A 24,469-nucleotide genomic window follows, 5' to 3' on the forward strand; every position below is an offset into this window, starting at 1 on the left:
CACCACCTTAAACAATCAATCTCTCCACCACTAGTGCACAGTAGCAGCATTGCATACCATGCACAAGATGCACTGAGCCTCCTTTGGCAGCCCCTTCCAAGTCTCTACCACTTGGAAAAACAAAGATAGCAGTCACATGGAAACACCCAGTTCCATTTCAGGTCACACACATTCCTGACTTGGAGCTATATCACTGTTCCTACACTGTCACGGGTCAAACTTTTTTTTCTAACCTCTCAACATCTACAGCACATGGACTGCAGCAGCTTAAGAAGTCAGCTCCCCTCCGCCACCCCCCCCCCCCCCCCCACACACACACACACATATTCTCCAGGGAAATTAAGGATGTTGGCCTTACCAACAACTCATATCCCATGAAAGTATTTTAAAAAATCAACTTCCAAAGCAGGCATGCAAAATGTTAGACACTTAGGACAAATTATATTTTTGTGATTTCCATATAGCCTAAATTGAAAGGTTAGAGACGTACATTGCCACATGTGGAAAATGCACAAGAAAAACAGCAAATTTTTTTATTATCAAGAACTAATAATTAAATTAAAGGTTCTCATGCTTAACCATGCCATGGACTTAGGATCGGCTAATATCTTATCCTACATCATAACTACATAAATCCTTGCAGTCGGTGCTTTGTAACAAAAGTCGCAAATGCAGACATATCTGTCCTAGACATCTATTTAGCAGGCACACATATACCAAGTAAATTTGTAGATATCTGTAGTTGACATCTGTGCTGTCAAGGTACACTCTTTAGCATAAACCCTAGCCAACTGGAAGAGCATCAGAAAATCACAGATGCACTGCCCCCAATTTTCCATGCTACTTAATCTTGGATCCGACTGAATTCAAACTGTTTAATCTGTAGTCATCTCATGAATATTTAAAAGTTCACCATCTCTTTCAGAGAGAGCAGAGGAGTACAAGAATGGACCTGGAATTTCTTGCTATGTGCTTCTTTGTTTCGTCACCACACCAGATGTGTGCATTTGTAACATCGGACCAATAGCTTTAACAAAAAATAATTTAATGAATCTGCCATTTTTGTGTTAAGATTGAGAAGCTCACCAATACAGCTATTGAAGACATTATTTGAAAATTCTTTATTCCAACTTATTTTCAGCAATATATCAATACAATTTATAAATGAATGTCTTACCTTATTTTCCATCTTTATTAAAAATAAATATTGTTGATGTTAAGTGATATTTATGAAGGGATATGTTGTATCTACTTAAAATTCTTAAAGGGAATCAAATCTAAATGCCATAGAATAAAACGAGAGAATGAACAAAGGGATCAATCTAAAATATTCAAATTTCATTATCCTGCGTTATCACATTAGAATATTGAGAACTGATAGGTGGCTATGGAACAAATTGTGCAGGAAACAAGCAGGTGCAATTTGTTACAAAGAAAATAATCTTATTAATAACAATTGCCATGCTATATTCAGCAAGGCTTTACATTGTGTTTATTGGGAAATTAATTTACCACGTCGAGAACATTTAGAATGTGCAACATTGGACTGCTGAAAATGTTTGAAGTTCACTCTTGGATAAGCATTTTATTTCCCTCTTATGCCTTCAATTGCTTCCTTTGCAATTTTTGAAAGGCAATTCGATCAAACCAGTTTTTAAATTCTTCACTCTTCATAGTCTTTTTTGTGTGTTTCCACTGCACATTTTCTTTGTTGGCTTGAGAAAGGTTACTTTCGGAGAAATCAGTCAAGGTTTACTAATATGTGCAGAGCCTTTGTAAGATCAGCAGAGAGATAAACAGGAATGGGTGAGTTGCAGAAAGGGGTTCAAAACCTGCAGGCAAAATAAGATATCATTTGTACAGCACTTCAGTTTGAACAACCATAACTAACATTTCCTGATCATTGCAATCAATGTACAAAAATTAGGTTGGGTACTATCCCACAATGCTACACTCGCCTTCTGACTGATTTGTACAGAACATGGAAATTGCCCTCCTTGCTTTTAAGCTGAAAATACTCTAAACTGAAATTAAAAGTGTCAGATCCAAAGTGCTGGACTATCGAACAGGTACAATAGAATATGTGGTAAAGAAATGGAATGGTTGTACTTGGATCAGAGTTATACTACTGAATGTGATTAAAGTGGTGCTATTTCATGATCACATGAACCGGTCACCAATTCAAATTCATGAATATATTTAGAGTTGCCAGATCTCCCTTCTGGCCACTGCATCATAGAAACTAACTCCTCCTGCGTTGTTGCTAACATAACAGTTTGATAAACGGAAAGAGAAACATATGAATTTACATGGTATCTTTCACAATCTCAAAACATTCCAGAATATTTTACAGCCAGATAATATTGAAGTGAAGTCACTGCTGCAACGTAGGAAGCAAAGTATTTCATGAATTTGTTTTCCAGAGATAGCCCTCACATAAACACCCCCAATAATCTGGGATGTGATCTGTCACTGAGGTGGGATTCTCCAGCACAAGTGACAATTCAAAACTTCAGCACTTGGGTTATTTTCAATAGAAAAATGTCCTGATTTCTCCACAAAGTTGGATTTATTTTGTTACAATATCTACTGTATGACAGCCATAGCCTATGGCTAAATGCACTGTGGCTAGCAACAGCTTTTCTCTGACTCTGAACGTACACAAAACAGAAAAACCTTTTTGTTGGACTCATTCATTTCTATGTACGGGATACATGTTCTGTGCACTAATTGAAGATTTCTGCCTTCCTATTTTGTTTTTGTCAGAGAAACTGCTTCAGGTTCTTATTATCGAAACTAAGCTCCTCAGACTGACCTTCAGAGAGATGGTTGGGAGAAGGTTATTTAATCTCTGTTACCTCAGGTACCTATTCATCTGTTAAACCAAATTGCCTCTGCTACCTTCAGGCCTACCACTGCAGGAAATTACTGAAAATAAAGCTCTTCCCTAATAGATGCAGGGGTCAGCTCCTGCTCTCTGTGGGATGTCTTTGATTTTCACCATTTAAATTCTTAACTCTTGCTTTCTCTGGTGATTATGTTTGCAAACCATTCCTGTGTGAAGTCCATTGGCTGAGAACATTCCATTGTGCCAGGAATTGCCATCATTTTCTGCTCAGAATGAAAATAACTTCAGTCAAGGTTCGGCAGGTCAATGAATTGTATTGAATTATTTTCTCTGATTTTATTGTGCTGTTTTTGTCTCCATATGCTGGCATGTAAAAATGGTTTCAATGGGAAGATAATTACAGACTGCGCCTCCATGTTTGGCTAATCCACTTAACACAGTTTACACTGAAATAGCTGGGGAAAGAAACTGGAGATTACCCAGTATTTGGGAATTGAACCTCACCAAGGAATTAATGGCAACAGGTTGGGAGAGTGGAGAGAAAATGGACAAGAGAGAAAAACAAAGTGGGTTTCACCATAATGATACTTCAATTGTGTAGCGCACAAAGACTCCGTGAGACGAATAGAGTGAAGTCGATGAGGCTTTATTAAGCGTGTCTGTTCCCCCGCAGCTCGATAGTAAACTGGCCTGCGGGGGAAGACTCCGGCTCCTTATACTCCGCCTTCAGGGCGGAGCTTGAGGTCAACGGCCAACCAGGACCCGGGATCTGTCAGCCAATGACATTAGGGCTTCCAGTCCCACATGACCCCCAATACATACTACCACAAATTGGTAGTAGGTATCCCATTAAATGCCAATAATCTTTTTATTTCTGGCTTCCCACGGTCTTTATGTGCAGCCTGGGAAGCCAGGGGTACAAGATGTGAAGCATAATTTTTTTAGCCTTGTCATTTCAGTTTATTCATTCATCTCCCTCACATTAATGGGCTCAGTAACTCTTGTAAAGTAGTTCTCCCAGTAATGTCATTGACCGTCACCCTTTAATTAAATTTAAAATGTCAATTGGTTCAGCTTTGTTTTAATGTAAGCAGTTTAATTACGGTCTGAGATGCTTGCCAAAGTTGCCTGAAAAAGAGCTCGACCGAATATCGACTTCAGGCATCCTTCGGGTGTGAGGCATTGGTACCAAAAATTATTGTTTGTTGTGCCCATTTTATGTCCTTGAAGCGATGCAATGAAACCCAGGCCAGATCTTATGGAGGCAACAAAGGTCTCAGCCGTCGTATAGTGAGCTGGCATGATGCCTGCGTCTTTCCCGGAAGGCCTGCTGCATCTTCTAGCACTCAGGTCAGCGATGGGCCTCCCTCCGCCCCCCCCCCCCCCCCCCACCCCGGCCCCGGATCAAGGATCCTGGGTCGACGGTCTCGCCCGCCTGCTGGTCAGAGGCTGGCAGCTCTTTTGAATGGGAAGGCCAGCACCACGGGAGAGGTGGAGGCTGCTCCCAGTACAACACCCTCCAGAGGCCTAGGATCATTGCTGGATCTCAGACCAAAGGTGAGTGGTGGCATGGGTTGGGAATCATGAAGAAAGGTTCAGCTACCAGCAGCAAAGACAGGAAAGTGGTCCTCAGCATTTCCCACGCCCCACTCCCTCGCCCCTTCCCGATGCCAGGTCCCTTGATCAGGGACCTGTGCCTACGGACAAGAGGCCAACACCCCACCGCAGAAGCCTGCAAGTAATCTGTACAGGTTTCCTTGTCGACTTCCCAATTGGCAACTTGCCGCTGAGTTCATACGTGTGGTGGCTAGATTAAATCCTTAAGTGGGCATTAATTTCCCATTTAACGGCCTAAATTGGCAGCGGGGCACGAAGGCTGTGCTTGGCCCTTCCCGCTACAGACTTAATCGGGGTGCAGGCCAGAAGGTGGAGTGGGTCCACACCCGCCACCCTCCCCGATTGATTAAATGCCTCCCTGCTACCAGCTCAGCATAAAGGAGGACACAAATTTCCATCCCCAATTTCTACCCCATTTTGTTTAAGTCAAAAAATATGATCCATGGACAGAGGGACACAGCACTTTCATTATTTTGTATTATTACTTGAGAATAAATTGCATAGAGTGTACGAAGAGACTTTGATCAGAACTACTGCTGTGTGTGTTCTTTTGCAGTGAAATAAGTCAGCTTAAAGTTAATATCTGGCTTTGTCTTACCAGGACTTTTCTTGACTCACTTTGAAGATGATTAGAGAAGCATGAGGAGGTATAATTCAAAGACATGCTCGTGTGGTTCAGATTATAAAGGGAATTACTCGTGTTACTGCTTCGGCTAATGCTGTTGTTTGGTTAAAAATCAGGCAGTAAGTATACAGCTGTAAATGGAGAATGAACAGGCCACTAACAGGAACAAATAGCACTGTTGTATCTGACAATTTTAAGGCAAGACCAAAATTTGTCAGCAACATATCAACTTGTGAACAAAGCATAATTGTCAAAAATATAGGATACTACCTATTGATGAATCACTATTTCTTTCACAGTTGTGAACATTTCAGGACTTGATGTATTAGTAAGACTGTCTCATAAGTGGAAGTGTGATAAAAATGTCATTGGATACAATAAGCTCTGAATCCCGTGGACAGTAATGAAAATGAAATGAAATGAAAATCGCTTATTGTCACAAGTAGGCTTCAAATGAAGTTACTGTGAAAAGCCCCTAGTCGCCATATTCCGGTGCCTGTTCGGGGAGGCTGTTACGGGAATTGAATCGTGCTGCTGGCCTGCCTTGGTCTGCTTTCAAAGCCAGCGGTTTAGCCCTGTGCTAAACAGCCCCTTGGAGCTAGCCTTGGAGCTTACACTAGGTCAAGACACACAAGTTCTAGGTAGCATTTTCAGGTAAAAGTAACATGGTTTTTATTATCACTGATGTGAAATATGAGAGTAGATTTTTTAAACATGCAATTTAACCATAATACCAATGCTGACCATCTGTTATGGGAATGAAAATTGTAATGCCAGTTGTACGCCCAAGAAGCAAGTTGAAATTCTACTCCATAGTCTCTGAAGGTAAAAAAAATATCTAAACCCCAAAATCAAAACACTAATTGGCTAATATAATTGACAAACAAGCTGGTATTGCATGAGACTGTACAATAACAACAACATGCGTTTATATTGCACCTTTAATGTAGCAACACCACCCAAGGTGCCACACAGGAGCAGCATCAAATAAAATTTGACAGTAAGAAACATAAGGACAATGTTTCAAATCTAACTGTCCATAGGGCAGCACGGTAGCATTGTGGATAGCACAATTGCTTCACAGCTCCAGGGTCCCAGGTTCGATTCCGGCTTGGGTCACTGTCTGTGCGGAGTCTGCACATCCTCCCCATGTGTGCGTGGGTTTCCTCCGGGTGCTCCGGTTTCCTCCCGCAGTCCAAAGATGTGCAGGTTAGGTGGATTGGCCATGATAAATTGCCCTTAGTGTCCAAAATTGCCCTTAGTGTTGGGTGGGGTTACTGGGTTATGGGGATAGGGTGGAGGTGTTGACCTTGGGTGCAGTGCTCTTTCCAAGAGCCGGTGCAGACTCGATGGGCCAAATGGCCTCCTTCTGCACTGTAAATTCAATGATAATCTATGATAAACCAGCGTTGTCCAAAAGAATGGATATTTTTAGAATGTGCCATGCATCAATTTTAAAGGAGTAAAGAAAATTCACCTGGACAATTTGCCCAGGTGCTGCATTGCTGATTAGCTATCCTCTTTGCCGTTTATGCACCAGCCTCTTCCTGTGCCCCGAGCGACCCTTGCCCACCTGACCCAGCTTGACCTGAACCACCCATGGCTCCAACTGCACCTGACCCAAAATCTGGCAAGATCTGAAACCTGGCATGTCCTCAGTCCTGTGGTTGCCAGCTTTGAGACACTGTACCTGTAACAGGACAGATGACTAAAATTTTGGTCAACGATGTAGGTTTTAAGCAGAATCATAAAGGAGGAGGGAGAGGCAGAGAGGCTTCAGGAGGGAATTCCAGAATTTTGGACCTCAGCAGCTGAAGGTATGGCTACTAATGGTGAAGCGCTTAAATACAGATGATATGATCCTTCAGATCTTATCAGAGAGCCAACTGTTGACATAGTTTCAGTAACAAAACAAGTGATTCCCTTATTTACTTTTAGTTTTTAGATTAGTAGCCAAGCAATTGACTCTGTACTGTTGGAAAGGTTTAATCTGAATGAGATATGCATTGCTTATATCATTTCTTTTATAGTTGTATAATCATCTAGCATAGTAATACTGGGAGGTCAAGGTCAGGTTCAAAATCCTTACTTTAATAAGGCAGAGAGTTGATACTAATGGAGATTATATACTAAATATTCTCTGTTCAGATATAAATTTAATGGATTGGCACGGCACTAAAAATCAGTAACCATCACTACAATCCTCTCACATTCAAATCTGTTATCATTCTGAGACACAAGACAAAGTTACCCCAGTACGTTTCGGTTTAACCCTGCAACATCTTTAACCTATAATCCTAACATGATTTACCAATGTCAGATCATTCTTACAAGCTCAAATCAAAGCATGAATTTAAGGGATTTACAATAGGTTCTGTCAGTATACAGTTTAATGCAACAAAATAGAACTACATTTGAACTCTTTCAGGTTTTCAGCCAAATACTTACCAACTGCAAAGAACACAAAAAATAATTCATAGTCATAGCCAAAGATTCAACAGACTGGGAACCAGCTGACTTCATGCTGGAGTAGAGAAGGGACAGGACAATGCGGTACCAGCTGAGAATGTAGCATTTTAGTTCGCTCGGTTTTGATATTTCAGCATTAAACCTGCTTGAATATATTTCACAGCTATCAGAGGAACATGAACCACTTTTATATATCGTTTGAGTGAGTATTTCTATTTCTGATATTGGTTTAAGAATTTTTCTTACAATTTTGCTTCTGTCTTCTGCAGTCTGTTGATGAGGAATTTAGATATGTTCATAGATCGAAACACTTTTATTCAGAGTTATTGATTGTTGACAATACAATCAGAATTGGAGATTTTACATGACCATGGATTACTGTGTCAGAAATGGGTGATTTACGCTGAAATGGAGGACAAAGAGCTGATTAACACAGGAAACACTTTAAACACCAGGGTGTTCTGTGTTAGCATGAAAGATCATTGTTTATTTCTTCATTACCAGATCGATGCCACTGTCTAAAAATACAGTAATCTTTTCATATAATTCAGTTGACAAAATATACCATCATTAAAGAAGAGAAAATGGGGAAGCAATAGGTATTGGCATGGTGGCACGATGGTTAGCTCTGCTACCTCACGGTGCCAGGGATCCGGGTTCGATTCCGACCTCAGGTGACTGTGTGGAGTTTGTACTTTCTCCGTGTCTGTGTGATTTCTTCCAGGTGCTCTGGTTTCCTCCCACAGTCCAAAGATGTGCAGTTTAAATAGATTGGCCATGATATTAAAAAATTGCCCGTTAGTGTCCAGGGATGTGCAGATTCGGTGTGGATATGGGGATAGGATGGGGAATGGGCCTAGGGTGCTCTTACAGAGGGTCAGTGCAGACTTGATGGGCTGAATGGCCTCATTCTGCACTGTAGGGATTATATAGTCCCTTCTGCATTCATGAACATAAAAGTGAAAGTTACGAGAGGCAGTTCTCCCATTTGAGATAGAGCTGGTTGGTGGTGATTCAACCTGAGGGTTACCACACCTCAGGTGAAAGACAAGGTTGAGAAGGCAGTGCCTTCCCGGATAACCTCAGCCAGTACAGGAATTGGCATCTCTCGGCAACTGAGCTAACTGACCCTCTGGTTTCATAATTAGCTGTTCAACATACGTACAGCATAAACAAATTTATAACCCTCTGCTTACTAAATGCACTTTTGACTGTCCAAAAATATGATGTGGACTGTAGATCATTCAGATAACATAGCAAAAACAAGAAAAAAACGAGCGGCTTTTACAACGGCGCCTTTTGGCACACTAAACCTCATAAAGGAAACATTATTTCTTTGACTTTAGAAGTTTGAGGGGTGACTAACCTGTTTGAGGTCTTTAAGATAATAAACAGTAGACACACAGAAAATATTTACCATCTGACAAAGAGCCAAAAGGATCATTAACTTTGGACTAAATTCTCTGGTTCCCCCAGCACTGTGTTTCTGGGCAGCATGCCGTTCGCTGGCACCGGGATTCACTACTCCTGCCACTTGTCAATACGATTTCCTATTGATGCTGCCCCATGCTGCCGGGGAACCAGAGGGCAGGCGTGCTCTGCCAGCGCGAACAGTAAATTGCAACGGCCAGAGAATTCCGGCCTCTGTTTTGCTCCTCACAGATGCCGGCAGACCTGATGAGTTCTTGTTTTAGATCCTAGCATCCTCGGTATTTTGCTTATTTTAAACTATATGGTAAAGTCACCATAGTCCCACATGACCATAGGCTGCTTTCCCCTTTGAAAGGGACTGATGGTGATTGAACCTGAGGATCAGGCGAGGGACAAGGTTGAGAAGGCCAGGCCTTTATGAATAACATCAACCAGTATGGGAATTGAACCTGCCTCGCTCCGCATCATGAACCAGCTGCCTAGTCAACTGAGCTAAACCAGCGTCATTTAAAACTTTGTACCACAGTGGGGAAATCGAGAACAAGGGGGCCTTTAAAATTAAAGCTAGGTTATTTAGTAGTGAAATCAGGAAGAAAGGTTTTGCACAAAGTATAGTGGAACCCTGTCCTCTGGGGATGCAGATTCAATTGAACATTTTCAGACTGAGTGTTTTCTGTTAGTATCCAGTTGTTGTCCCTCTCTTCTTGATGTTATATTTTGCAGAAGCTTGGACAACAGCTTCGCTCCCATAACTGCCTTGTCCATTCTTCCTGTCAGTTTCAGTGATACTTTTCTATCACATAACACTCCACTGCACTTCTTCCAGTTACTCCAAACAGAGCTAATTGGCTGCTTAATTTCCATTTCAGTACTTCCATCATTTATCACCACTGATTCCAGGCACTTGAAACAACTCACTTTCTCCACATCTTTACCCATAATCTTTAGATCTTCACTATGAACCCCTTCACCAGGCTCCTTCTGACATTCCATATATTAGATCTTTGGTCTCCAGATCTTCATCCCCTTCTTCTGGTGATTTTTTCCAGGTACTCAAGTTATTTTCTCATTACCCCCACCACACACCTCAATGTCATCTATAAACACCAGTAATCCATAGTACTTGCCATTTTACTTACTCAGTTTGGACATCCATGATGATCGGGAAGAGGAAGGGGCTGAATGCAGATCCTTGGTGCAATACAACTTTGTCTTTGAAACCCTCCCCCACACAGCCTCTTACTCTTGACTGGCACTCTTGTCCATGTCAGTCCCTCTCAGGGACTCCATGAATTCTAGCACATGTTCAGACTTTGTTTTGAGGCACTCAAGCTTAAGCCTTCTCTAGATTGATGAATATAACCTTCATGTCGCATCGGCGTTCCTAATATTCCTCTATATCCCCCTGCCTCTTTCCATCAAGGGATATGGAGCAAAGGAGAATAAATGGAGTTGAGGTAATGGAGCTGAGTTGAGTTGAACTATGAAAAGCAGATAATATCTACTTTAATTCATATATGTCATTGGCAGAATATGTTTTCATTCATGATGTAGGAAGAAAAAAGCCCAGAGTGAAATGATTCTGAAAACAAAAGCTGTAAAAGTCACTGATCCTTATAAAAAAACTAAATAAAGAAAATATCAACAAAATAAAGATATCTTCCTTGCAGACCTACTGCAAATGGTTCTGCTTCCTTGATTATGCTGTATAGCAAAATATGAATTTTATTTTATTTTATTTTCTCCATATGTATTAAATAAATTTCCAATGACATCAACTCATTAAATATTGATTTGTTTCTACGGCTGTTTAAGAATTCTGGCAAAATATATTGATTTAATACTCATGAAGTATTATTTAGTTTCTCATATACGTTCTGCTTATGCTGGTTTCCCTGAAGGAGGACATCATTGAATTATATATTGCCTTATTTGAGTTCTAAATAATTCATGTTTTCGGCATTGAATCAGATAAGATGAACATACTTTCTTTATACTCAAGATTTAACACTTCAGCTTCAAACTACACCTTTCCTATTTTCCATTTCCACAATGTATATGATGTAATGAATAACCCATCTCAGGATCAGTTTGTAATATTCTCCCATAAGTAAAATAGGCAATAATGTGTGCTTGCTTATGCGAAAACACATCACAGAATAGATACTTTTGCTTGTACCATATTGGCCTATTTTCCAAAAGGTGAGTTTCCTGCAGCATTGCTGCTAACTGGTTGTAGAAATTGTCATAATATACACCAGTATATCATGGTGCAGACACACACTGATGGACAGACAGTGGGACCAATCAACATACACAACACCGCAGCCAATCACCAGTGAGAGCACACACACTATAAAGACAGGGGACATCAGAGTTCCCGCTCATTCGAGTAGCAGCTAGCTAGGAGCACAGAGCTCACAGCCTGCAACACAGACATTCACCATGTGCTGAGTGCATCAACTGGTTAGGAAAAGGCAAAGGTCTTTAGTTAAAGCTGGTATCGTATTAACCCACAGTTCAAGTATGTTTAGTTAACCTTTTAATAAAATAGTGTTGCACTACTTCAAGTGTTGGTGACCTGTATGTGATCCAGAACACCCAACAAATCAGAAATTGTGGGTAATTTTCAACTTTACTACCTGGGTAGTAAGTCAGAGTGGATTGCCTGCATGTTATAAAACTCACCCAACTTCCATCCCATTACAAACAAAACTTCAGTAAACTCTAAAACCAATGGATGATCTGTTCCATTCCATTACCACCACTCAGGTGGTGAAGCTGTCCGTTTACTCCCTGGTGTGCAAGCCATTAGAGTTCTTGTTTTTTTTTCATATAAATTGAGAGTGGATTGATGGAAATCCTCAAACTACTGATTTCATGTTTGGCGAGATCTACTGGCCGTATTGCACCCGAAAGCAGCAAGGTGCGGCCAGTAGATGGCGGGAGATCCCTCTAGTTTCACTCTAATATGCATACCTGAAATCTAATCAAGGTGTGGGATCTAACCCCCTCGCCTTGGAGACCTCGGGCGAGCGCCGTTCAGTACTGGTCTCCACAAATGGGGACCAGACGGAACGGCACTCATGGGGGTCTCCCACGGGATTAGAGGCCCCCAGATGCTTGTCCCCTAGATAGGATGGCACCATGGTACTGCTAAGGCACCATAACGGGGATCGGGTCTGGTGGGTAGGCTGCATGGGTGTGGAAGGGGGTGTCGAGGCTGGAGCTTGGGGGCTGGGTTTGGGGTTGTGGCTTGGAATTGAGAGATTGAGACACCAGTTAAAAATGATGCCCCAACCTCTCTCTGCACTGAGGGGTCCGGAAAGCGGAGCTCCTCAGTGCTGTAAACGGGCCTAAGTGAGGCCCTGGATCTACCCAAATGGTTATTTTTCTACCCCTGCTGCCTTGAAGTCATTGGCTCAGGGCTCCCTCCAATACGTTGTCAAATAGCTGCTATTGATTTGTGAATATTGGCAGTGAATGTTTGCATTCAACCATGGGGGCATCACAACGTGGTACTATTCTGATTCTGACATCCACTTGTACAGGAGGGAATGCTGCATTGGAACCATGAGCACATATCTGCTCAATTTTTCTGTTCCCTAACCTGAGTACCATTCTATCTAAGATCAGCACAGATCAGGGATCTGGAATTGTATTGAAATGGCTCAATTGTTCACTGGATAACCCCAAGGCCAAAGCCAGGGAGCTCCAGTGAACTTGTAATAATGCACAGAGTGCTTAGAATTTAGTTTCAGATTAAAACTCGTTAAAATTTCAGCAGAGACCGAGTTGTTTGAATATTGTCATATTTGAATAATGCTGGAAAAAATCATGCAAGTCCAAATATTCTGCCCTTAGCTTCATGGATTGTATGCTACCTGCAGTTGTGTATGGGTTCAGGAGTACATGGGGGTATAAGCCGAAAATTAACCCACTGACTTCCAGGTTTTAGCGCAGTGCATTAGTCTGTATGGGAGCAACAACCTCTAGAGAAGCAAGTTCTCAATTAATATGTATTAGTTGCTCAATCAGAGGAATATTGGCATTGATTTTTAGTTTGATTTTGAACTCACCTGTGAAAGCAAGAATACAACCTCAATCGATGGGGCAAAATCAATCTCAGGAAAAGGACTTGCTCACAGTACTCGTACTGAAAGGTTACTTTCTGCACTTTGGAGGTTTCTGCCACTTTTTGGTCATTTGGTGGTCTGACCTGTATTTGGGACTTTGACCCATAGATGCTGCTTATGCTGCTTTAGATGAGACTTCAGATGAATGCCAAGATGATCATCAGCAGCAAGAAGCACCAGAAAAGATGGCAGCAGCAGGATGAGACGGGAGCAGTAATTAGGTGCAGCTCTCAGGAGGCCATGCCACTGAGGATATGTAGGCAGAGGATATCCAGCTTCTCGGGCATGTCTGAACACCAGTATCTCAGGATGTTCAGTGTGTCATGTCAGATGGTGGCAGCCATTTGCAACCTGCTGGAACAAGACCTGCTGCCAAATGGACCTGGCAGTCATGTTTTACCAGCACCGGTCAAAGCCACCACGTCCTATACTTTCTTTGCCACAGGATTCCTCCAGGGCTCTACTTTAGACAGTGGGATCTTGAAATCACACACATCAATGCATAAGACAGCCTGCTGATGGCTTGTTTGCCAGGTTCACCAACTATGTCAACTTTTCCTACAACCACGTCAGTCAGAATGAGCGGATGCTTGGATTTGTGGCTCTGGCTGGCAGTACGGTAGCACAGTGGTTAGCACAATTGCTTCACAGCTCCAGGATCCCAGGTTCGATTCCTGGCTTGGGTCACTGTCTGTGCGTAGTCTGCACGTTCTCCCCGTGTGTGCGTGGGTTTCCTCCAGGTGCTCCGGTTTCCTCCCACAGTCCATAGATGTGCAGGTTAGGTGGATTGGCCGTGCTAAATTGTCCTTAGTGTCCAAAATTGCCCTTAGTGTTAGGTGGGGTTCCTGGGTTATGGGGATAGGGTGGAGGTGTGGGCTTGGGTAGGGTGCTTTTTCCAAGAGCCAGTGCAGACTTGATGGGCTGAATGGCCTTCTTCTGCACTGTAAATTCGATGATTCTATGATTCTACAGGTGCACGGTGTCACTGAATACATGCATGTGGCAATTAAGGCACCTTTGAGTGTTTGACAAATACACAGGTTTTCACTCCTATGTTGCTCATGTTCAATCACAAGAACATCTTCATGCAAGTGCCTGTAGGTTTTTCAGGCATCTGCCATAATGGTTTCAACCTGTGCAGCCCACTCTCCCTGAGCTCGTCACATTCAGAAGCAGTGTTAATAGGTTGGTCCTCGGAGAAAAGGGGTATCTAATAAAATGTGGATGATGACACCTCTCAGAAAGCTGAGGAATGAGGAGCATGATAATTCATTCAATACAACAACCAGATGTGTCATTGAGCAAGACATTGGTAGGTTGAACAAAAACTTCAGTTGCTTGGACAGATGTGGAGGCAGCCTTCAGTGTATACCAGCCAGGAGACCCAGAATAGTCACGGTGCACTACACTGTGCACAATATTGTCCAGCTGCAAGGCTTGAATCGGCAGCAAGACCAAAGCACAGAGCACAGAGACACGCAGGAAGATTTCAAGGAGGAAGGGGAAAAATATGAGGAAGGGGAGGATGACAATGGGGAGGTTGAGTGTAACAAGGGCAATGCATCACCAGTGGTGCATATAGTTAACTGGGATGTCCTGATCATTGTGAGGTTCACTTGTATTCCACCCATGTATCCATCTCACAACTCATATAAAACCCACTAATACAATGCAGTCCTGTAAACAAGAAATCCTTCATTTCGTACTTTCCATCAGTCATCATCAAATCAGGTCTTTCTATTCGGCATCAACAACTGAAAAACGCACTTGACAACCAGCTCTCAACCAAGAATGTGTAAAACAGGAATCAATAATATTCATGTACTTCATATGCAGAATGGATGTCTCACTGTACAAAATACCTACCAATATACATATCCTTGTGACAATGCAAATCTTAATTCTTTCTTTTGTTACTGCTTCTACATGGTGCAAACTTGTTTCAGCACAGGTGGAGACAAGCGTCTCACATCCCAGTTCTGACTGTTGAGATGCTCTTGGTTGATGTCCTTTTAGTCACAGGCTCCACGAAAAATTGCTGCCCTTCACCTGTGCAGGGGCAGATTTGACAATTGGGACACAGGGCAGCATGGCGAGTACTAACTGTTCAACGGGTGAGGAATGGAAGAGCTTTGAGTAAAGCTCGCACTTCCTTGTCCCCTATCCCACTCATTGCCTAAATGCACCTCCCTGCCATCACTTCGATGGACAGCATTTTTCCGAAGGTCAATAGGGTACCACAAGGTTAAAGTTAAGATATCAGTCATTCAAAATAAGGTGGCAGCCAAAGTCAGCAAGCCCTTGTCAAAGGCCTGTGTGCACTTGGGTGATTGCTGTGTTTGAAATTCCATGCGTCTGGCATCTCTATCCATGGAAGAAGACATTATCACAATGGGCTGTAACAGGAACTCATTCTTGATGCGGATTCCTGAGATCTGTTTGCAATTGTGCACAGTGTGCTTGGAATGCACAATCTCTGCTACTCCTCAATGATTATCTTCTATATCGATGGTCCTCAGGGCAGAGTTTGGAGAGGCCTGTGTCCTCTGGCATGGACTCTTCGCTGCTGTACCTGACTCCATTATCTGCTCTTGTTCACTTCTGAAGTGTAGTTCACAGAGTGAAATCCCGACGATCTCACTAACCTGACCCACAGAATTGTGAGTATCTGAGCTGGTGCAAATTCTGGATGAGTCCTGTGAAGATGCGCATTCAGAGTGATTGTTTGTCTCTGAGGAATCATCATCAGAGAACTCTTCCACCTCCTGTGGATGCACAAAGACCCCGTGGAAAATAAAAGACATTGAATGCATATTGTCAAGGTAAGTATGGTGGAAGTTATCAATATGAACATGATGATATTTCACTCGTCATTGATGTCAAGTTTACATGACGGACAGTTGTACATCATATGGCTGTGCGATATTTAATACTGTCTAACACTGAAGATAATCTCTATCTTCAATGGTTAGGCACATCGAGACTCCACTGGTCTCCAAATTTCTTCCTCTGCACTTCTGAGTTATGAGATCAGTGGTGGGCAATCGCTGGTTCTCTCCCTGGTGGTCTCAGTTCTAATTCCCTACAGGATGGAAAAGAAGAGACCTATAAATGTATTTTTAAAAAAAATTTGGAGTATTCAATTGGTTTTTTCCAATTAAGGGGCAATTTATTGTGGCCAGTCCACCTTCACTGTGCATCTTTGTGTTGTGGGGGTGAGACTCATGCAGACATGGGGAGAATATGTGAGACCGATGAGAGTAATGGCATTTGCCCACCTGATAAATGGACTGCCTATGCTGAGGGTGAGTATGAGGGCCAACGATGACATTGCATAAGGATGAGATTGAGTCAATGGTGGATGTGTAGTTGCAGATGTAAGATGGTGCATTGACAGAGAGATATGTTTGTATCTTTTAGGTAAATGGGTGTGATGCAAAATAAACTGAGGTCAGCTTGAAAGGTCAGACTGATGCAGTTGGGGTGATACATGCATGAGGACAGAGGTGAATGTGTCACTGCTCTTACTTTTCCTGCCCTGGCTAGATTATTAAACTGCTTCCTGCATGGCACTATGGACCTACTGCTGGCCTCTTCTGCCACCTCCAAACACACCTTCTTGGTTTGCTCAACAGCCTTCTTCCATCCATTTCTAAAGAATAGCCTCTCCCTCCTACTGTTCAGAGTCTCCAGCAGCACATTCACAGGGGTGTCCATGAAGTAGGGCACAGTCTTCGGCCAGCTACATTTCATTGCAACATGTCTTGCTCTCTCCTTCCCCAAATCAGCTACTTCCACTTGCATTAAATATTGGAGTTGAGATTATGTTATGTGTGTCACAATCATGTCTGCTGCATTCGTTGAATGGGAAACCCGGCCATGAAACAATCATGAGTTGGCCGGGTCAAGTGTGCTATCGGCACCCCAATCCATGTGTGTCAGTGCATAAAAACCCAGCCCTTTGTTTCCATTTATCTTTACTGACAGTGGAGCCAAAGTTAATTCCTACAAAGGGATGAATTTAAATAATTAAATTATATTAAATGGCACAGAAAACCCACATACACATCCAGACTTACTTTTTCGAGTGGCAGGGCCTTGCAGCCACTCAGACAGAAACAACCCCAGTGGCCCTTGAACATAATGAATGCCAATAATTTCAGTAAACAAAAAGTAATGAGCTTGAAGGTAAAGTCACTAATCAGTATCAACTTGTATATAAAACAACAAATGGCAGTGAGCAAATTCAATGGGGCCACACAAATCCCAGGTTCTTGGCATACATTGCTTGATATATGCTCTTGTGATTCATGATGCTATCAGAATCTCTCACCCATGTAACTACTTTGAAATTCATTTGTAGCCATTTATTATCACAGTAGTCGTCCCAAAACAAATTTCCATTTTGTTATATTTAGCGTCATGATGTTCTATAAAATTATGGTGCACTGCGTGTTTCGTCAAAATTGTAATCAATAGACAGTGCAGCATTCTTGTGACTTGTTGTCTCAAGCTGTAGACGGAAGACGTTACAGTAGATGACTTATCAGAATTAAATGGTGCAATGGCTCAATTTTTATTGAATTAATAATGATCCAAGAATAAATGAAATCATTATTATCAATCTGCATACGATGGGATGTTGTCCTAAAATATGACAGACTCTTTTATTGTGATGAACAATCTGGATATTTTGAATTTACATCTGCTAAATTCAAATGAATATTTTTCAGTGGCTCCAACTTGACTTGAATGTGAGGAAACAACACAAAACTTAACGGGGGCGTGATTCTCCGTTTGCCGACGCCAAAATTGTGTTTGGCAATCAGCCGGAGAATCTCCGTTCACGACTTAATCGGGGGCGGCGCCACTTTCGTGATGCTCTGCCCCTGTGAAAACGGAGTGCTCGGAGAGTACGCCACATGTCGTATCGACGGCCTCAGAACATTGCCTGAGGCCCACCCCCCCAATGCCCCACTCCGACAGGCCGAGTTCCCGACGGCGTCGATCGCGTGTGGTTTCACCCGTCGGGGACTCGGCGTAGCGGCTGCAGACTCAGTCCAGCACCACACAGTCTGGGGAGGGCCGATCCGCAGGCAGGGGGGACTTTGCCAGGGGCTGGGGGCACTGTTGGGGGGTGGTCCAGGACATGCGAGCCGGCCAAAGTGGGGGCCGTCGCACGGCACGGCCGCTGCAGGCCGCCGCTGTGTGCATGCGTGGCCACGGGCCTGGCAATTCATCAGGCTGTAGAGCCGGGTGCTCTATGCTGCTTGATGCTTTGGGCAGCACCTTAGCACAGTGGTTAACACTGTGGCTTCACAGCACCAGTACCCCAGGTTCGATTCCCGGCTTGGGTCACTGTCTCTGCAGAGTCTGCACGTTCTCCCCATATCTGCGTGGGTTTCCTCCGGGTGCTCCGGTTTCCTCCCACTAGCCCCGAAAGATGTGCTGTTAGGTAATTTGGACATTCTGAATTCTCCTTCTGTGTACCCGAACAGGCGTCGGAATGTGGGGCGGGATTCTCCGACCTCCCCCGCCGGGTCGGAGAATCGCCGGGGTCTGGCGTGAATCCTGCCCCGCCGTGTCCCGAAGTCTCCGCCACCATAGATTCGGCGGGGGGGGGGGGGGGGGGGGAGGGGAGGGGGGGGGAAGGGGGGGTAATCGCGGCGAGCCGGTCAGCGGGCCCACCCTCACCGATTCTCCGGCCCGCGATGGGCCGAAGTCCCGTTGCTGGAACGCCTGTCCCGCTAGCGTCGATTCAACCATCTTTTGAACGGCGGGACAAGGTGGCACGGGCGGGCTCCGGGGTCCTGGGGGGGGGGGCGCGGGGCGATCTGGCCCCGGGGGGTGCCCCCACGGTGGCCTGGCCCACGATCGGGGCCCACCGATCCGCGGGCGGGCCTGTGCCATGGGGGCACTCTTTTTCTTCCGCCTTCGCCATGGTCTTCACTATGGCGGAGGTGGAAGAGACACCCCCTCCGCATGCGCGGAACCGCGTTGCCTGGCGAAAACCTTTCGGCCCCGGCTGGCGTGGTGCCAAGGCCTTTCCCACCAGCCGGTGGAGCAGAATCCAATCCGGCGCGGGCCGAGCCCCTCAAGGTAAGGGTTTGGACCCTAAAGGTTGGGGTGGCCCGACGCTGGAGTGGTTCCCGCCACTCCATCCCGCCGGGACCCCCCGCCCCACCGGGGTAGGAGAGAATCCCGCCCCAGGTGACTAGGGGCTTTTCACAGTAACCTCATTGCAATGTAAGCCTACTTGTGACAATAAAGATTATTATTAAAGCCCCCAGCCAAACGGAGGATCGGTGGCTGTTATGCCCCATTTTTCCTGTCGTAGAACTGGCGTGGGGACTTCGCCTCAAAATCAAAGAATCCAGCTGCATATATTCAAATGACATCGTCCGGAATTCTCTGATTGTCGGGGTTCACTTTTCCCGCTGGCAGCGCACCCCCCCGCCAGCGGATTTCGCCACAGCGTAGACTGGTTTCAATGGAAATTCCCGTTGACAAGCGGTGGGAAGATAGAATCCTGCTGCCAGCGAAAGGTGCGCTGCCAAGAAACACGCTCCTGGGGGACCGTAGAATCCTGCCCATCATGTTTGATATTTGCAAAAGGGAAGCAGCAGGTTTGATTGTGAAGAAATGTTTCCATTATCGCAAGAAGAACTTTTAGGCTGAACACAAACAGCAATTTTGTATTAAGGTGAAAATAATGAAAGACGGTTTTACAAGTAGGCTTGTGCATCTGACTAATGTTGTTTACGTTGCAATTTCCAACAAATTCAACGTTGAAATATTGAATAGAGCAGGAGACATGGAAAGAGAGAGAGATGTTTAAAGCATAGGACGATAATTTGCTCCTCTGGCAAGTTTTATATTTCCCATTCCAGAATTGAACTTGCTGGAGAGTGCTACCGTCATTTGTTGAGGGGTGACAGTGTAATGGCAAATAAAACTGTTTTGCAAATCAAAGCACGGGCCTGGAAATGACTGCAGGGGCATAAATAATGTCTCTCAGCTCGTCGCAGCTTGGCTCAGTTGGTGACACTCCCACTTATGATCTCATGAGTCAGAAATTGTGGATTGGAATTGTTGTTCCTCTGAGGAGAGGTAAAATCGAACTGTTAAAGATCTACTTGAAAAGAAGAAGGAAATTCATCCAGTCTTCTGGACAATATTCATTCTTCAGCCAACACCTGTACAAATAGATTATTTGGGCCATATATCTCGCTGCTGTGAATGGGATTGTGCTGTGCGCAGTTGACGGGATCCTCCGCTGACGGGATTCTACGTTGCGCAGGCAGCGCACCCACGCTCGCGGGTTTCCCGGTGGCATGGGGTGGCCACAATTGTAAATCCCATTGGCAGGAACGGAGAATCCCACTGCTGGTGAGAATGCGCCGCCCAGTAAAACGCACCTGGCGGACCGGATAATCCCGCTGAGTGACTGTGCACTTCCGAAAAAATCCTTGTCAGTGAATCAGTTTGAGACAGCAATGTGGAAACATCTTTAACAAAGCAAAATGTAGCAAGGCGCTTCACAGGACTGAGCAAATAAAATTTGACAATCTAAGACATTATTAACTGCTATATTTATGCATATTCTTTATTTCTTATTCTCTTCTCAACTATTTTAAAATAATGGAGAAGTGAATAAGTATACTATTTTTTGTATGTTAAAACATGCAAATAATAATTTATATGCTAATGTTTTGAAATGATTTATTGGATGGGTGATCTGAATACACAAATTTATCCTCGAGAAATATCAGAAACAGTGATGGAATGGATTAGGAAGCAAGCAGATTCTTAAGGTTTCAAAGGAGGCTCAGTCCTCAGAGGATTAATTGCTATACAGTCAGCTTCAAGGAGCCTCAGAGAGCGTGCAATGTTTTTCTCTCTGTCAAGGCAGTGTTTTTCAGCCAAGAACAATTAGTTGCTTTTCTTCTAAGAATCGTAAATTATGCACTGTTGGGATGGACTACTTAGCATTTACATTACTAATTGCTTCCTTTGGTTCCTAACATAACGTTTTTGCCCATCTTATATTTTTTCCACATCTATTCCGCTTTTTCTCCCTCCTCTCTGCCTACTTCGCCTTATACTGCAACATGGTTCAAAGGGTGATGGCACTTAGACCAAAAGGCCATAATATATAGGAGCAGAATTAGGCCACTCGGCCCAAGGGGTCTGCTCCACCATTCGACCATGGCTGACATGTTTTTCATCCCCATTCTCCGGCTTTTTCCCCGGATCCCCTGATCCTCTTATTAATCAAGAACCTATCTATTTTTGTCGTAAAAACACTCGGTGACTTGGCCTCCACAGTCTTCTGCGGTGATGAGTTCCACAGGTTTACCACCCTCTGAAGAAATTCCTCCTCATCTCAGTTTTATACGATCCTTCCTTGGGTTCTAGTCTCTCCAACTAGCGGAAACATCTTCTCCATGCCCATCCTATCTGGGCCTCTCTGTATTCTGTAAGTTTCAATGAGATCCCCCCTCATCCTTTTAAACTCCACCGAGTACAGACCCAGAGTCCTCAACCACTCTTCAGTTGACAAGCCCTTCATTCCAGGGAGAATCCTGGTGAACCTCCTCTGGGTCCTCTCCAAAGTCAATACACCCTTCCTTAGATCCGGGGTCCAAAACTCACTATATTCCAAATGAAGTCTGACCAGAGCCTTGCACAGCCTCAGTTGTACAACCCTACTGTTGTATTTTAGCCCTCTTGAACTGAATGCTAACGTTGTATTTGCCTTCCTAACTGCCAAATGAACTTGCATGTTAACCTTCGAGAATCCTGAACTATGACTCCTAAGTCCTTTTGTGCTTCAGACCCCACCCGCTCTGCCCATCTGCCTGTCCTTTTGATAGGACACATATCCTTGGCTATCCCCTTGCAGACACATCTCTGTGATGCCAACAACATGGTACCAATCAATGTCAATGTGCGCCACAAGCACATTTACTTTGTTTCGTATACTGTGTGCATTTAGCTACAACACCCTCAGTCCTGCTTACTTATTGTGCCTGAAGTTAGATTCCTGCCGTTTTCCATACTCTATTCTATTACTTGTTCTGGAAACTTTACTAACCTGTCCTGAGCCCTCCCCCTTTTGATTGGCTAAGTTCTCATCATTAACCTTCACTCTACCTTCTCCTTTAACTTAGATTTTCTAATTTTCCATACAACGGAACCTCCCCTCCCCTATTTAGTTTAAAGTCCTATCTGAAGCCCTAGTTATGCAATTCACCAGGACTCTGATCCCGGCAGGTGAAGCCCGTCCCATCAGAACAGCTCCCTACTTCCCCAGTACTGCTGCCAATGTCCCATGAATTCAAACCCATTTCTCCCACAACAATCTTTAAGCCACGAATTTACCCCTTTAATTTAATCGACCCTGTGCCAATTAGCTCGTGGCTGAGGTGGTAATCCAGAGATTATTACCTTTTTGGTGCTGCTTTTTAATTTAACCCCTAGCTGCTCATATTCCTTCAGCAAAACCTCTATCCTTGTTCTGCCTATGTCATTGGTACATACGTGGACCAAGACAACTGGATCTTTACCCTCCCGCTCCAAGTTCCTCTGCATCCCAGAGGAGGATATCCCGAACCGTAGCACCAGGTAGGCAATACAACCTTCGGGACTCTCGATCCTGGTCACAGGGAACAGTGTGTACGTCCCTAACTATACTATCCTTGATTACGACTATATTTATTTCATCTCTCCCCACTTGAATGGTTCCACGGTGCTGTGGTCAGTTTGCTGATACTCGCCACAGTCCATGCTCTCCTCCACAAAGGGAGCAAGAATCTTAAACCTGTCGGACAAAGTCAAGGGCTGAGGCTCCTGCAACTCTACCTCCTGTATCCCTCTACCTACTTAACACATAATCACACCCTATTGTCCCTGGCCACTGGCCTAATTCAAGGTAGTTAATCCAAGGGGTGTGACTGTCTCTTGAAACACAGTAACCAGATAACTCTCCCCCTCCCTGATGTATCGCAGCGTCCAAAGTTCACACTCCAGCTCATCAATTCTGAGCCAGAATTCCTCAAGCAACCAACACTTGCTTCAGGTGTATTCACTAGGAACCACAATAGGGTCTACCAGCTCCCACGTCATGCAGGTACAACACATCTGGCCTTTCGTCTCTATTTTAATTAATTTGTTTTCAATTTAATTTTTATAAATTTCAAGCTAGTTTTTAGTATCGCTAATCTGTAAAACATTTCTCGTTATACCTTCAATCTGAAAGCAAATTTAGAATAGGTAATGCTAATAAGCAGTTAGAACATAGAACATTACAGTGCAGTACAGGCCCTTCGGTCCTCGATGTTGCGCCGACCTGTGAAACCACTCTAAAGCCCATCTACACTATTCCCTTATCGTCCATATGTCTATCCAATGACCATTTTAATGCGCTTAGTGTTGGCGAGTCCACTACTGTTGCAGGCACGGCATTCAACACTCTTACTACTCTCTGAGTAAAGAACCTACCTCTGACATCTGTCCTATATCTATCTCTCCTCAATTTGAAGCTAGACATCACCATCCGAGGAAAAAGGCTCTCACTGTCCACCCTATCCAATCCTCTGATCATCTTGTATGCCTCAATTAAGTCACCTCTTAACCTTCTTCTCTCCAACAAAAACAGCCTCAAGTCCCTCAGCCTTTCCTCATAAGATCTTCCCTCCATACCAGGCAACATTCTGGTAAATCTCCTCTGCACCCATTCCAATGCTTCCACATCCTTCCTACAATGCGGCGACCAGAATTGCACGCAATGCTCCAAATGCGGCCGCACCAGAGTTTTGTACAGCTGCAACATGACCTCATGGCTACGAAACTCAATCCCTCTACCAATAAAAGCTAACACATCGTACGCCTTCTTAACAACCCTCTCAACCTGGGTGGCAACTTTCAGGGATCGATGTACATGGACACCGAGATCTCTCTGGAACGTTTCGGAGGCCTATAGAAAGCGCCTAACAGGGTGACCTCTCCTTTCCTGTTTCTAACCTCAGCCCATACTACCTCAGCAGTCCTCATCAAACGTCCTTTCTGCCACCGTAATACTGTCCTTGACTAACAATGCCACCCCTCCCCCTCTTTTACCACCTTCCCTGAGCTTACTGAAATATCTAAACCTCGGCACCTGCAACAACCATTCCTGTCCCTGCTCTATCCATGTCTCCGAAATGGCCACAACAACAAAGTCCCAGGTACCAACCCATGCCGCAAGTTCACCCACCTTATTCCGGATGCTCCTGGCATTGAAGAAGACACACTTTAAACCACCTTCCTGTATGCTGGTACACTCCTGCAACTTTGAAACCT

The 24,469-nt window shown here is 44.1% G+C and overlaps 1 protein-coding gene across 2 annotated transcripts in view; it reads right to left on the bottom strand.

The window, feature by feature from the left end:
* Nucleotides 1–1,106: 1,106 nt before the first annotated feature.
* The window catches only part of vstm2b (V-set and transmembrane domain containing 2B), a 186,995-nt gene continuing 163,632 nt past the window's right edge, over nucleotides 1,107–24,469 (bottom strand). For both annotated transcript variants that reach the window (XM_072518168.1, XM_072518166.1), the window contains one exon: nucleotides 1,107–1,832. In XM_072518168.1, the coding sequence (XP_072374269.1) occupies nucleotides 1,756–1,832 (77 nt within the window). In that variant the 3' untranslated portion in view covers nucleotides 1,107–1,755. The remainder of the gene's footprint in view (nucleotides 1,833–24,469) is intronic.

Source organism: Scyliorhinus torazame, chromosome 10 (genome assembly GCF_047496885.1).
Source record: "Scyliorhinus torazame isolate Kashiwa2021f chromosome 10, sScyTor2.1, whole genome shotgun sequence".
Classification (NCBI taxonomy): Eukaryota; Metazoa; Chordata; class Chondrichthyes; order Carcharhiniformes; family Scyliorhinidae; genus Scyliorhinus; species Scyliorhinus torazame.